Raw genomic sequence first — 13,493 nt, forward strand, 5'->3', positions numbered from 1 at the left:
ATTGGAGGCCATAAAATAAGCCCATAGTTTTCCAATCAAATTTCAAAAATTAAATCACAAAACAGAGTAGAGTGTCAGAAACATGTATATCAAAAGCATGAAAGGACTAAACAAGCCGAGATGAGGAATATGTGGTACAAATTGACAGTCCTTGGAGACAGACCTCAGAGGTGCTACCTGTAGCTAGTAGGATAGGTTCTCGAAGAAGTAGGAAAAAGATTGCGAATTAATGTATACCAAAAAAAAAAAAATTTCCAGGCTTACAGAAGAGCTAAATCTAGGTTTGAGAAGCTCCATAATCATCCAAATAACACAACAATCAAACAGCAACACTTGAACATCTTCTTTTTTTTTTTTTTTTTTCCCCCCTTTTAAACAGACAGCATCTCACTCTGTCACTCAGGCTGGAGTGCAGTAGTGGGATCATAGCTTATCCACCCTTGAACTCCTAGGCTCAAGCAATCCTCCTGCCTTTGACTCCCAAGTATGTGGGATTACAGGCATGCACCACCATGCCCAGCTAAATAAAAACAATTTTTTTTTTTTTCCTTAGAGATGGGGTCTCACTATACTGCCCAAGCTGGTCTCAAACTTCTGGGCTTAAGCCTTGGCTTCCCAGAGCTCTGGAATGACAGTTGTGAGCCACTGTGCCGAGCCTAAATCTCTTACAACGTCTCTAAATGACAAGGAAAGATAAATTCAACAAATAGATCGTTACAAACAGTACCATAGCTTTAAAATGGTCGATATTTAATATTATTCAAACTCCTTGACAGTATAATAACGATTCTGAAGCCGTATGTCCAAGGAAAAGGCTACTGACCTGGAAAAGCTCAGCCTAGCTGTCATTCAAGAGCACAATGAGTCTTTTCCAGAAAATTCCTAAAAATGTACCAATCAAATGCCTTACTCAAAAGGAATCCAAAAATTGTTTTCCAGAAATTTTATAGTCCTGGTGATCTTAAAAACAAGAAGCCTACAGCTTACTGAGCAGCAAAATATGAATATACTTAAAGCAGAAAGTGTTCATTCTATACTCCCATAACACACTGTGATGAAAATAGAAATAAGTCACAAAACTAGCCACAACCATCCAATTACCTGTACATTTATCAAACACCTTCTGAATTACAGCTTATTAAGAAAGAAACTGACACAATAATACATGGGGTAGGTGTGTAGGTGCAGAGTGACATAGTCAAACCACCGCATATCAGAACACTGTGTGATGCAGCCAAAGCACTACTTAGAGGAAAAACCATAGCTTTAAAAGTTCTGTTCTATTATTAAAAAGTAAATAGAAGGCCGGGCATGGTGGCTCATGCCAGTAATCCCAACACTTTGGGAGGCGAAGATAGGTAGATCACTCAAGGTCAGGAGTTTGAGACTAGCCTGGCCAACATGGCGAAATGTCATCTATACTAAAAATAACAAAAATTAGCCAGATGTGGTGTCACACACCTGTAATCCCAGCTGCTCAGGAGGCTGAGATGGGAGAATCGCTTGAACCCTGGAGATGGAGGTTGCAGTGAGCCGAGATGTTGCCACTGCATTCCAGGCTAACAGAGCAAGACTTCGTCTCAAAAAAAAAAAAAAAAAGGCAATAGAATAACAAGTCAAACGTGCAAACTGAGTCCAGATTGTAAATCTCTTGAAGACATCATGGGTCATGTCCTGATCCCCTTGATGTTTCCAGGACCCAGCAAAGTACCTGAAATATTAGTTTATTCGATATTCATGAACAAAGATCCAATGTGTACCCACTACATGCAAGGCACTGTTCCAGGAGCTGGAAATGCAACAGTGAATAAAACAGAACCTTTAAGAAATCTCTGCTGAGCAACTAAGCAATGTCAGCAACCAGAAAGGAGACGAGGAGGACAAGATGGTAAAAATAAAAACAGAGATATATCAGGAAAAACAGTCAATTAAGAAAATTTTAAACACGAGAAATGTCAAAGGAGATTTAATAATCTGCATTAAAGATTTGCAAATCACTAAAGAATAGTGTACAGTTATGTAGCTACAGATCTTCAAGTTATAATTAAATGGAACACATAGTTTACATAAAATATAAAACATTAAAAGTACCGCGAGTGTCCTTTAAACTTTCAAGGAAAAAATAGTGAACATAAGGTATAGATTATTCCTGAATGACAAAAAAGCCACCTAATTCATGCTTCAAGAAAAATATGATTCAAATCCAAAAAGCTAATCAAGATAATAGCCTGAAATAAAACTCTCTATCTCCGATTTCACTTATTAATATAAATGTATATTGTTTCAGTAACATCCAGCAAATATAATACAGTGACATGAAAAATGGAGGCTTTATCTAGGAGGTCACTCCAAAGATGAGTCAACAAAAATAAAACACTGTAATTGTGCAGTAGTTTAAAAGATAAAAGGAAACCATTTACGTATATAACATTTTAAATTCATCTCTAATTTGTAAAAATCATTTTTTAAAAAAAGGAATAGAAGGATACTTCCTTAGTAATGCAATATGAATCAAAGTAAAACTAATTACAATTGATAGGGAAACATTAAAATCATTCCATTAAACTTTTTTTTTTTTTTTGTGAGACCGTGGAGTCTCACTCCGTCCCCCAGGCTGGGTGCAGTGGCAGGATCTTGGCTCACTGCAAATTCCACCTCCTGGGTTCAAGCTATTCTCCTGCCTCAGCCTCCTGAGTTGCCGGGATTACAGGTGCCCACCACCATGCCCGGCTAATTTTTGTATTTTTAGTAGAGATGAGGTTTCACCATGTTGGCCAGGCTGTTCTTGAACTCCTGACCTCAGGTGATCCACCTACGTTACCCTCCCAGAGTGCTGAAATTACAGGTGTGAGCCACCACACATGGCCCCATTAAACATTTTAACAAAAGAAAAAGAGATACTCTTTTTTTTTTTTTTTTTTTTTTAGACTGAGTTTTGCTCTTGTTGCCCAGGCTGGAGTACAATGGCGTGATCTCGGCTCACTGCAACCTCTGCCTCCTGGGTTCAAGCGATTCTCCTGCCTCAGCCTCCCCAGTAGCTGGGATTACAGGTGCCCACCACCGCACCCAGCTAATTTTTGTATTTTTAGAAGAGATGGGGTCTCACCACATTGGCCAGGCTGGTTGCAAACTCCTGACCTCAGGTGATCTGCCCGCCTCAGCCTCCCAAAGTGCTGGGATTACAGGTGTGAGCCACCATGCCCGGCCCGAGATACTGTTTATCATCTGATTTTTAAATACTTACAAAATACCAAAAAAGAGGCAAAAAATTGGGGAAACAAAAATAAAGGGACATGAGGAAGCATGAGAATGTTCCTTCTGAGTCTGTAGTTCTGGGTTCAGAGACTCTGGATGTGCTAGACAGAAACTGAATGGGAATCGTGAGGCAATTAACTCAAGGGAAACAAAGAGGGAAGCAGCTGTCTCTCTGGGAGGTTCAGAAAGACCAAGCAAGGGATCTAAACCCTCCCAGCGATACCCGGGGCCAGACCTACTGACCCAGCCCTATTCACCTTTGCTCCCCCAGGGCTGAAGCTCCTTCTTCAGGGTCGGTCCCTTAAGCTAGGGACCAAAGGCTGGACTTGTTGTCCAGGGATCCCTGGACAAATCCTTTCTGTAGGATAAGGCTGATTCTTAAGTCTTCCAGCTACAGGCCTGGTGTATCCTGGTTGGTAATTCTGACCCTAACCGACACCTCCATATATGTCTGGGAGCCAGTCAGATTTCTCAAAGTTTTAAAAGGCTTAGAAATACAGGGTGAAACAGTGTTATTCTTAGAAAACCCTAAAGATTCAGCTTCTGTGTGTATGCCTGTGTGTTTGTGTTTTTAGGATAACGTTTTGTAAAAGGAGAACAATGAGTGAGGGAGACCTATTTGATGTTAAAACATGTTCTGAATTACTGCTTTAGAGAGATGTTTTAGCCCGAATGCTTTTCCGAAATGATAATTTAATCAGAATACCACCGTGTTGGCAGATGGACAGAGCAGCTCTTGGGAAGCGGAGTGCGAAACCCGGAACAGACCGCTGCCTGCACCGTGCTTCCCTTCCCTTCCCCTCCCCGTCAGACACCTCCGGCACCTGCTTCTTGGTCACAGCTCCCATCCTCATCCTTGATCCTCAAAGGATAACAATTTCAAACCAGAAAACTAGCACACCATTCTGGAAGCTGTAATTCCTTGCCTAGTATATGTGGTGAGGTTTGGATTTTTAGTTGAATGAAAGAAATGAAGCCTGGAAACAAATACTACCATATTCATGCAAAGCTCTAACCAAAGAGAACTACAGAAAAAAAAAGAAACTGATGTTGAGTGAAACAGAATAGTAATTCAGAGAAAGAGGCATATTTAGCCAATTATGCCTAGCGTTCCATTATTGGAATGCTAAGCATGTGGGAGTTATTTATTTCCTACTGCTCAAGGTCATCGCCAAGGTCTGATTGCAAAAATTAAAAAAAAATGCGACCTTAGGCATAAATGGGTTAAAAAGAAAAAAGTTCTAGATGGGGTAAGGAATTAAACACATAGAACAACAACAATAGGCTGGGCGCAATGGCTCACGCCTGTAATCCCAACACTTTGGGAAGCCGAGGCGGGCGGATCACCTGAGGTCAGGAATTCCAGACCAGCTTGACCAACATGAAGAAACTCCATCTCTACTAAAAATACAAAATTAACCGGGTGTGGTGGTGCATGCCTGTAACTCCAGCTATTCGGGAGGCTGAGGTAGGAGAATCACTTGTACCTAGGAGGCAGAGGTTGTGGTGAGCCAAGATCCCGCCATTGCACTCCAGCCTGGGCAACAAGAGCGAAACTCCATCTAAAAAAAAAAAAAAAGAAGAAGAACAACAAAAACCCTCATCTATAACATGACTACTTCAAAAGAGTTAGAAAACAATTTAAAATAAGCAAATAATTGCTCCCTAGTAAATACCAATGATAAATTATTAACTATGGTAAGTAAAAATTGCCAAGGAAAACATGAAAACTCAAACAATAAAAAATTGTGTATCATTTCATAATGAAATCCAGGTCACCTAGGATTAATATAAGATAATGAGAATATATTATTATATATTATATAATATATGTTATAGACCAGGCGTGGTGACTCATTCCTGTAATCCCAGCACTTTGGGAGGCTGAGGCAGGCTGATCACCTGAGGTCAGGAGTTCGAGACCAGCCTGACCAACATTGAGAAACCCCGTCTCTACTGAAAATGCAAAATTAGCTGGGTGTGATGGTGCATGCCTGTAATCCCAGCTATTCAGGAGGCCGAGGCAGGAGAATCGCTTGAACCCGGGAGGCAGAGGTTGCAGTGAGCCAAGATCCTGCCACTCCACTCCAGCCTGGGCAACAAGAGCAAAATTCCATCTCAAAAAAAAAAAAAAAAAAAATATATATATATATATATATACACACACACACACACACATATATTAGCATTTATTATGATGATATGAGATTATATTATATTATTATATTAATAATGTAATAAGAAAAAAAATACAGCACCTAGATTAAATAAAAAGAAGGCCAGGCCTGGTGGCTCACGCCTGTAATTCCAGCACTTTGGGAGGCCGAGGTGGGTAGATCACCTGAGGTCAGGAGTTCAAGACCAGCCTGGCCAACATTGCGAAACCCCATCTCTACTAAAAATACAAAAATTAGCTGGGCATGGTGGTGTACGCCTGTAATCCCAGCTACTCGGGAGGCTGAGGCAGGATCACGCCACTGCACTCCAGACTGGGCAACAGAGTAAGACTCTGTCTCAAAAAAAAAAGCAAAGCAATATGTAAAGTGTATGACACTATATAAAAATGTGACATCCTGGCTAACCCGGTGAAACCCCGTCTCTACTAAAAAATACAAAAAACTAGCCGGGCGAGGTGGCGGGCGCCTGTAGTCCCAGCTACTCTGGAGGCTGAGGCAGGAGAATGGCGTGAACCCGGGAGGCGGAGCTTGCAGTGAGCTGAGATCCGGCCACTGCACTCCAGCCTGGGTGACAGAGCGAGACTCCGTCTCAAAAAAAAAATAAAATAAAATAAAATAAAATAAAAATGTGAACAAAATTCCCAACAGAAAATTGGCAAGGGAGAAAAAACAAAAAAGTTTATACAAAGAGAAATGGGAGAAATGCAGCAGCCATTAACTAGAAATCAGCAGTAGAAAAACAATGATATTAGAAATTAAAGATATGCAAATTTATTCATCTATATTAAAATGCAGTATTATGCCCCTTCAAAGAGAGAAAGAACAGAAGTACAGCCATTGGAGCTATTGGGTGATCAGGTCTGGACAATGCTGGTGACTCTGTATAACTGGTACTCACAGGTTTGGCAATAATGATCAGGAGCCATAATCCCTGTTTATCCTAATTCTGTAATTAAAAATTAGAAAAGCTATATGAACAGAGCTGTTCAGAGCAGCCTTTATTTATTGCTGTATTATTTTTATTTTTATTTCTGAGACAGAGTCTCGCTCTGTCACCCAGGCTGGAGTGCAGTGGTGCAATCTCGGCTCACTGCAAGCTCTGTCTCCCAGGTTCACACCATTCTCCTGCCTCAGCCTTCCGAGTAGCTGGAACTACAGGCGCCCGCCACCACACCTGGCTAATTTTATTTATTTATTTATTTATTTATGTTTTTGTATTTTTAGTAGAGACGGGGTTTCGGTTTCACCATGTTAGCCAGGATGGTCTTGATCTCCTGACCTTGTGATCTGCCCGCCTTGGCCTCCTAAAGTGCTGGGATTACAGGCATGAGCCACCACGCGGCCCAGAGCAGCCTTTATTTATGTAACAAAGATCTCAAAGTAACCCAAATATCTAGCAATCAATTTCAGCACATTTACTTGATAGACTATTTTCAAATCATTAGAATGTTAAATATGTAAAAACATGAACAGTTTTTGATGAAACAATAAGTGAAAAGTAGAACTCAAAATCGTCTGCCCCACCACGTTAAAACAATAGAGAAAGATGAGCTGGGAACAAAGAGCGGATAAAGCCTGAGGATTGGAGTTGTCAATGGATATGACAATGGGAAAATCCCTCTGAGTCTGCATTTGGGCGGCTAGGAGGGGATTTGCATCAGAATCCACAGATCACCAGCACTGGGCAGCCCTGATATTTAAAATGCAGATTCCAGACTCAATCATGCTGGAGCCCAGAAATTTGCATTGTTAACACGTGTGTGTGTGTGTGTGTGTGTGTGTGTGTGTGTGTTTTATAAACACTGAAGGTTGGGAACCATGGATGACTAAGTGAAGTCATTTTGTGACTCTAGATTTGAATTTTCTACAGGCTATGGAGTGTAGTTTGGCTAAAGCAAAACCCAGGTAAAATCAGGACTACACACCAATTCCAGTTTGCTGTGGGTCGGGAACGGATGCGGGTCAAATGTGGGTGGGCCAGTGCTGGCAAGCCTTGATCTTTGCCCGGGCTTGTCTTTCTGGGGAGAATTACTTGCTTCTGCTGGACTGAGGGTGACCTTGTCTCTGGCTGGAGCCCAGGCTGCCATGGAAGACTCTTTTCAGTGCCCACTAATCCTTGACGTTCACCTTGTCCCCCGCCCCCAGAGAAGTCGTCCGGACCCTCCCATCCCTGGAGTCTCTGCAGAGGTTATTTGACCAGCAGCTCTCCCCGGGCCTCCGTCCACGTCCTCAGGTAAAGGGTCTTGGGGTTGAAAAGGTGAGATTAATCCACCAGGGAGGAGGATTGAGTTAGCCAGCCCTGAGGGCTCAGGAGGAAGAGGGGAGCAAGGCCCACCGTGTGTTCACTGGGCAACAGCAAGCAGGTACGCTGGGGTGGGTGGTGGGAGCCTCAGCCCCTGCCCTTCCCAGGAAGCCGTCTCCCACTGCCAGATTTTGATTTGAGGAATAAAGATTTCAAATTATGCACCCGGCCGGGTGCGGTGGCTCACGCCAGTAATCCCAGCACTTTGGGAGGCCGAGGCGGGCGGATCATGAGGTCAGGAAATCGAGACCATCCTGGCTAACACGGTGAAACCTCGTCTCTACTAAAAATACAAAAAACTAGCCGGGCGAGGTGGCGGGCGCCTGTGGTCCCAGCTACTCCGGAGGCTGAGGCAGGAGAATGGCGTAAACCCGGGAGGCGGAGCTTGCAGTGAGCTGAGATCCGGCCACTGCACTCCAGCCTGGGCGACGGAGTGAGACTCCGTCTCAAAAAAAAAAAAAAAAATTATGCACCCATCAGCAAAACTTATTTGTACCAAATAAGGGGGCAAGCAGGGCCTGTTCCCATCATTTCTCATCAGAAACTGAAAGGAAAGAAAAAGAGGAGGCACCTAAACTCTTGATCCTGCCTCTTATCCCAGGAGGAGCAGGATGAAGGTGCCCCCCACCCCCGCACCTGCTCGTGGCCTGGCAGGAGGCCAAGGTCGTGTTGCCCATTAAGCAAATATCTGTGTAACAAAAGGTGTCATCAAAAAATTTTAACAAGTTTTTTTTTTTTTTTTTGAGACGGAGTCTCGCGCTGTCGCCCAGGCTGGAGTGCAGTGGCCGGATCTCAGCTCACTGCAAGCTCCGCCTCCCGGGTTCACGCCATTCTCCGGCCTCAGCCTCCCGAGTAGCTGGGACTACAGGCGCTGCCACCTCGCCCGGCTATTTTTTGTATTTCTTAGTAGAGACGGGGTTTCACCGTGTTAGCCTGGATGGTCTCGATCTCCTGACCTTGTGATCCGCCCATCTCGGCCTCCCAAAGTGCTGGGATTACAGGCTTGAGCCACCGCGCCCGGCCACAAGTTTTTTAAAAAGTAAAAGCTGTATCTCAGAAGAAAATACCTGCAACAAAGATTAGGGAAAAAGGATTACAGACAAAGTATTCATATGTTTATTATTATTATTTTTATTTGCGACATGGTCTTGCTTTGTCACCCAGGCTGGGGTACAGTGGCGCAATCACAGCTCACTGCATCGTCAAACATCGGGGCTCAAGAGATCCACCCCACCTGAGCCTCCCATGTTTTAAAACCGCAATTACTCATCAGCTAATAGCTGGGGATTACAGGTGCGCACCACCACGCCAGTCTCCTTTTAAAACTTTTTGTAGAGACAGGTCTCACTATGTTGCCCGTGTTGATCTCAAACTTCTGGCGATCTTCCTGCCCCAGCCTTCTGAAGTGCTGGGATTACAGGTGGGAGCCACCATGCCTGGCCATGTTTTTAAAAAATTCCTACAAACAATTAAGTAAAAACAATCCAATTTTTAAAAGAGGGAAAGACTATAAACAAGGCGGCTCACTGAAGAGGGATAGGGAATAGCCAATATAGATATGAAAAGGTGTTCAGCCTCACCTTGTTAGTAACCAGGAAATGACATTTGACACTAGGCGGCCTCTTCTTGCCTATTAGATGGGCAAAGAGTTGATGCTAAAGTTGATGGGTGAGTCAGGACTTGGCTAGGGTGTGGGGTGGAAGAGGTGCTCACAGGGACTCACTCCTCTGCTGTTGGAAATGGAAATAGGTTTTCTGAAAGGCAGTTTGGCTGTTTGTATGAAAATGCGAACTGCAGGCATCCCTCAAGCCCACAGTTCCATATGTCGGCAGCTTCTTAGGGACTATAAGTACACAAAGAGTAAAAGAAAAAACATTGAAAATCACATAAACAGGCCGGGCATGGTGGTTCACACCTCTAATCCCAGCACTTAGGGAGGCCGAAGTGGGTGGATCACCTGTCAGGAGTTCGAGACCAACCTGACCAACATGGTGAAACCCTGTCTCTACCAAAAATACAAAAATTAGCCAGGCATGGTGGCAGGCACCTGTAATCCCAGCTACTAGGGAGGCTGAGACAGGAGAATCGCTTGAACCCTGGAGGCGGAGGTTGCAGTGAGCCGAGACTGTGCCACTGTACTCTAGCCTGGGTGACAGAGTGAGACTCCATCTAAAACAAAAAAAAGGAAAAAGAAAAAAAAGAAAATCATATAAATATAGGGAGCTGGTGAACTGCAGTGGTGCAGAATTCTACTCTAAGGTGTGAACACTGCTCTGGAAAGATCTCCAAGGCTACTGTTAGGTGGAAAAGCAAACAGCGGGATGATACAGAAACTCTGACGAAGTCTCCACGAGGAAATCAGATGGGAAGGATTTAAACCCAAAGGGCTGTGCTGGTCACCACAATGCAGGGATGAGACTGGGGAGAAGGGGACTGGGCCAAAGGGGATTTTGAGTTTGCCCACATTGTTTGTTTGAGTTTTCTACGGAGAACATGTATTTGTGTTCTACTTGTGCAACTTTCGAAATTCAGAAAAAAAAAAGTTTTGCTTTCTCCGAGGTGAATGATGGGTTAATTTCTAAGGAAGTAAAAGCAAATCTGGACAAAACAGGGGCTCTGCCCGACTTTTGAGCTTAAGTCACTTGAGTGGAAGAACACACAGTCAAGTCTTTGAAGTAGATTAGAAGAGAGACAAAGCCTCGAGAGAGAGGCCAGCTGCAGTCCCAGTTACGGTGCTGCCGGGTGGAGGCCAGTCTCTGCATTTGGTGGCAGGACAGAGCAGCCACACGATGGAGGGTGGGTCTTGCTGCCACACTCCCCTCCCCTTTATGAGACTCTGAGTCTTGAAGAAAAACAGAAAAGGTTATTCTTGATGTGTCTTCAGGAACTCAGAAATCAAGGAGGGAGTTGAGGCTGCCTTGAGGAGAGGAAAGAACATTGGCCCATGGATCAGAAACACCTGAGTTCAAAATCTGATTCACCCTCGTGGATCTTTAGTCTCCCCATCTGTGAAATGGGGACAGTAATATCTCTGCAGGGTTTGGTTAAGGAGTGAGTGAAACTGGGTGCGTGAGACATCTGACCCTGCTACACTCTCACCAACATGAGGCCCTTTCCCTTAAGTAGGCAGGACAAGCTGGGGACACCCAAACCCCTGTGTGGTTACTTGAGGACTGCTGGGAAGTGGGAAATGCAATGTTATCAAAATGCTGGCTGGCCTGGGGGATGGGGGAGACCTGAGTCTGCCCTGTGTGAGAAAGAAGAGCCAGTAACCTCCCTTGGATGGTTAACCTGCCTTGGAGCCCCACTTCCTTTGTTTTGAAAAGTGCAACTGAAAAGCAAAGTGAAAAAACTGGGTCAGCTGATGTAAACCGTCAGGCCAGTCAAGCCATTCACAGGCTAAGCTGTGAATTCTATCCTCAACCTCGACACTGGTGACATTTGGGACTGGATTGTTCTCTGTCATGGAGGACTCCTGTGCACTCTAGGAGTCCTCCACATCCTGGCCTTTACCCATGAGATGTCATTAGCATCCCCCAGCTGTGACAACTGGAAATGTCTCAGACATTGTCACATGTCCCCTGGAGGGCAAAATCACCACCAGCTAAGGACCACTGGCTAGCCCCCAATTCAAATATCAGATCTATACTAGCTGTAAACTCACCACTCTGACTCTATTCCCCCATCAGCAAAACAAGGATTAGAAAAATCAAGACATGTGAGGATTAGATGACTTAATATATTGAAGATATGCTTGGCACATTGTAAGAACTCATCAAATAATCATTAGGCAGAAGTATGGGGAAAGCTTCAGCATTTTTCTAATACTTTTTGTTTCAAGCACAAATGCCCAGTTTGTCAGTAACTTCATTTATGCTAAGATCTTGTCAGATCTCCCCTCCCAAAAGTCACAAATCCAAAGAGAGAGCCGGTGGGGGGCGGGGGACCTACAATTGCATGGTGACTGCCCAGGGTGAAGGCAGATCATTCCAAATGTCCTCTACTGTGGAAAGGAGGAGGCTTGAATCTGTGTTATCATTTCAATTATTTATGAGATAAATAACCCTAGAACAAGGGAATCCTACACTATCCCATCTCCTGACCAGCTTTTCTTCTCAACCAACAGGCAGCCCTTCTGTTGTCCCTTGCCTGAGTCTTAGCGCCACCCCTTCAAGCCACTTCCCTCATTGACAATAACTATAGAAGAATTGTGAGTTTTATTAAGAAGCAAGGGAAAGACCAAAAAGTGGTTAGAGAAAGCACTGACAATTATTAACTGCTGTGATGGTGGTAGTGATGGTTATTGGGACAGGGAATGGTGTGGTGTCTAAGGGTGATATAGATGGTGATGACAGAGGTGGTCATGATCATGGGAGGGCTGGTAGGAGTGGAGATGGTGGTAGTGATGGTGATGGTGATGGTAGAGGTGGTCATGATCATGGTGGTGGTAGGGTTGAAGATGGTGGTAGTGATGGTGATGGTAGAGGTGGTCATGATCATGGGAGTGATGATGGCAGTGGGATGGCTGCGGTGGAGGCCCTGGCCTCAGGAGTGGTGGTGGAGGATGGATAGTGGATGGATGGTGGAGGAATGGATTATGGTGGAGTGGAGTGGTGGAGGATGATAGTGGATAATGGAAAGGAATGGAGGGTGGAGGATAGTGATGGTGGAAATAGGATGGTGGCCGTGGGGTCTGGTGATGGTGGTCAAGGATCTGGTGGTTGGAAGGACGGTGACAGGAGGGTGGAGGTGGCAGGACGCATGATGGTGGAGGTAGTCACACCATGGTGAGGAAAGTGGTGAGGGTGGATGGATGGTGGAGGGGGTGGAATAAGGAATTATGGTGGGAGTGGTGGGGATGGATCATGGATGGTGGAGGGTCAATGGATTATGGAGGGGTGGAATGGAAGGATGGATGGAGTGGTGGAGGATGGTGGAACAGGATAGGGGTGGATGGTAGTGGATGGATGGTGGAAGGATGGTAGTGGATGGTGGTCAACATGATGGATGGGGTGGAGGATGGTGGATGGAAGGATGGAAATGGGAGATGGTGGTAGTCATGGTGGAGGTGGTCAAACATGGTGGAATGGATGGTGGATGGTGGATGGACAGGGAGGGAGTGGAAATGGATGGTGGAATGGTGGAGGAAGGATGGAGGGACAAGGACAGGGAGTGGATGGGAATGGATGGAGGTGGATGGATCATGGATGGTGGATGGAATGGATGGTGGAATGGTGGAATGGAATGGATCTGGAGGGAATGGATGGTGGAAGGGAGTGTTGGTGGTGATTGTGGTAGCCATGCTGATGACTCTGGTGGTGCTATTGAAGGGGATCCCGTTGATCATGGCAGTGCCATTGATCATTGTGACAGAGGCAGCAGTGGTAATGGAGGTGGTGATAGTAAAAGTAGTTTATTAAAGTAGCCAGGTAGAAAAATTGAGGTCAAAAGCAAGTGCAGCCTGGCTGCTATATTCAGCAAGGGGTGAGGTAAAGGGACATCACCTGGCTGGTGATAACCCTGGTTCCATTCTGCTTTGTGTTCACATCAGTCATACATGTATCTGACTTTCTCATTCCACCTCTTATTATTAACTTAATAAGGTATGAATAACTTAATAAGGTATCTTATTAATTCTACATTTCCACACCTGGCAGCATGTCTAACATAGAATAGATGCTTTATAAATGTTTCTTCTGTGAATAAGTGCCTAAGACCATGCACTTGGCATCAGGCAGACAGGATACATGTTTTGCTCT

The 13,493-nt window shown here is 44.6% G+C and overlaps 1 protein-coding gene across 3 annotated transcripts in view; it reads left to right on the top strand.

Annotated features, from left to right (window-relative positions):
- The window catches only part of INPP5D (inositol polyphosphate-5-phosphatase D), a 149,156-nt gene that overhangs the window by 72,469 nt on the left and 63,194 nt on the right, over window positions 1–13,493 (top strand). For all 3 annotated transcript variants that reach the window (XM_021924147.2, XM_021924148.2, XM_021924149.2), the window contains one exon: window positions 7,578–7,665. In XM_021924147.2, the coding sequence (XP_021779839.1) occupies window positions 7,578–7,665 (88 nt within the window). The remainder of the gene's footprint in view (window positions 1–7,577; window positions 7,666–13,493) is intronic.

Source organism: Papio anubis, chromosome 10, assembly GCF_008728515.1.
Source record: "Papio anubis isolate 15944 chromosome 10, Panubis1.0, whole genome shotgun sequence".
Taxonomy (NCBI): Eukaryota; Metazoa; Chordata; class Mammalia; order Primates; family Cercopithecidae; genus Papio; species Papio anubis.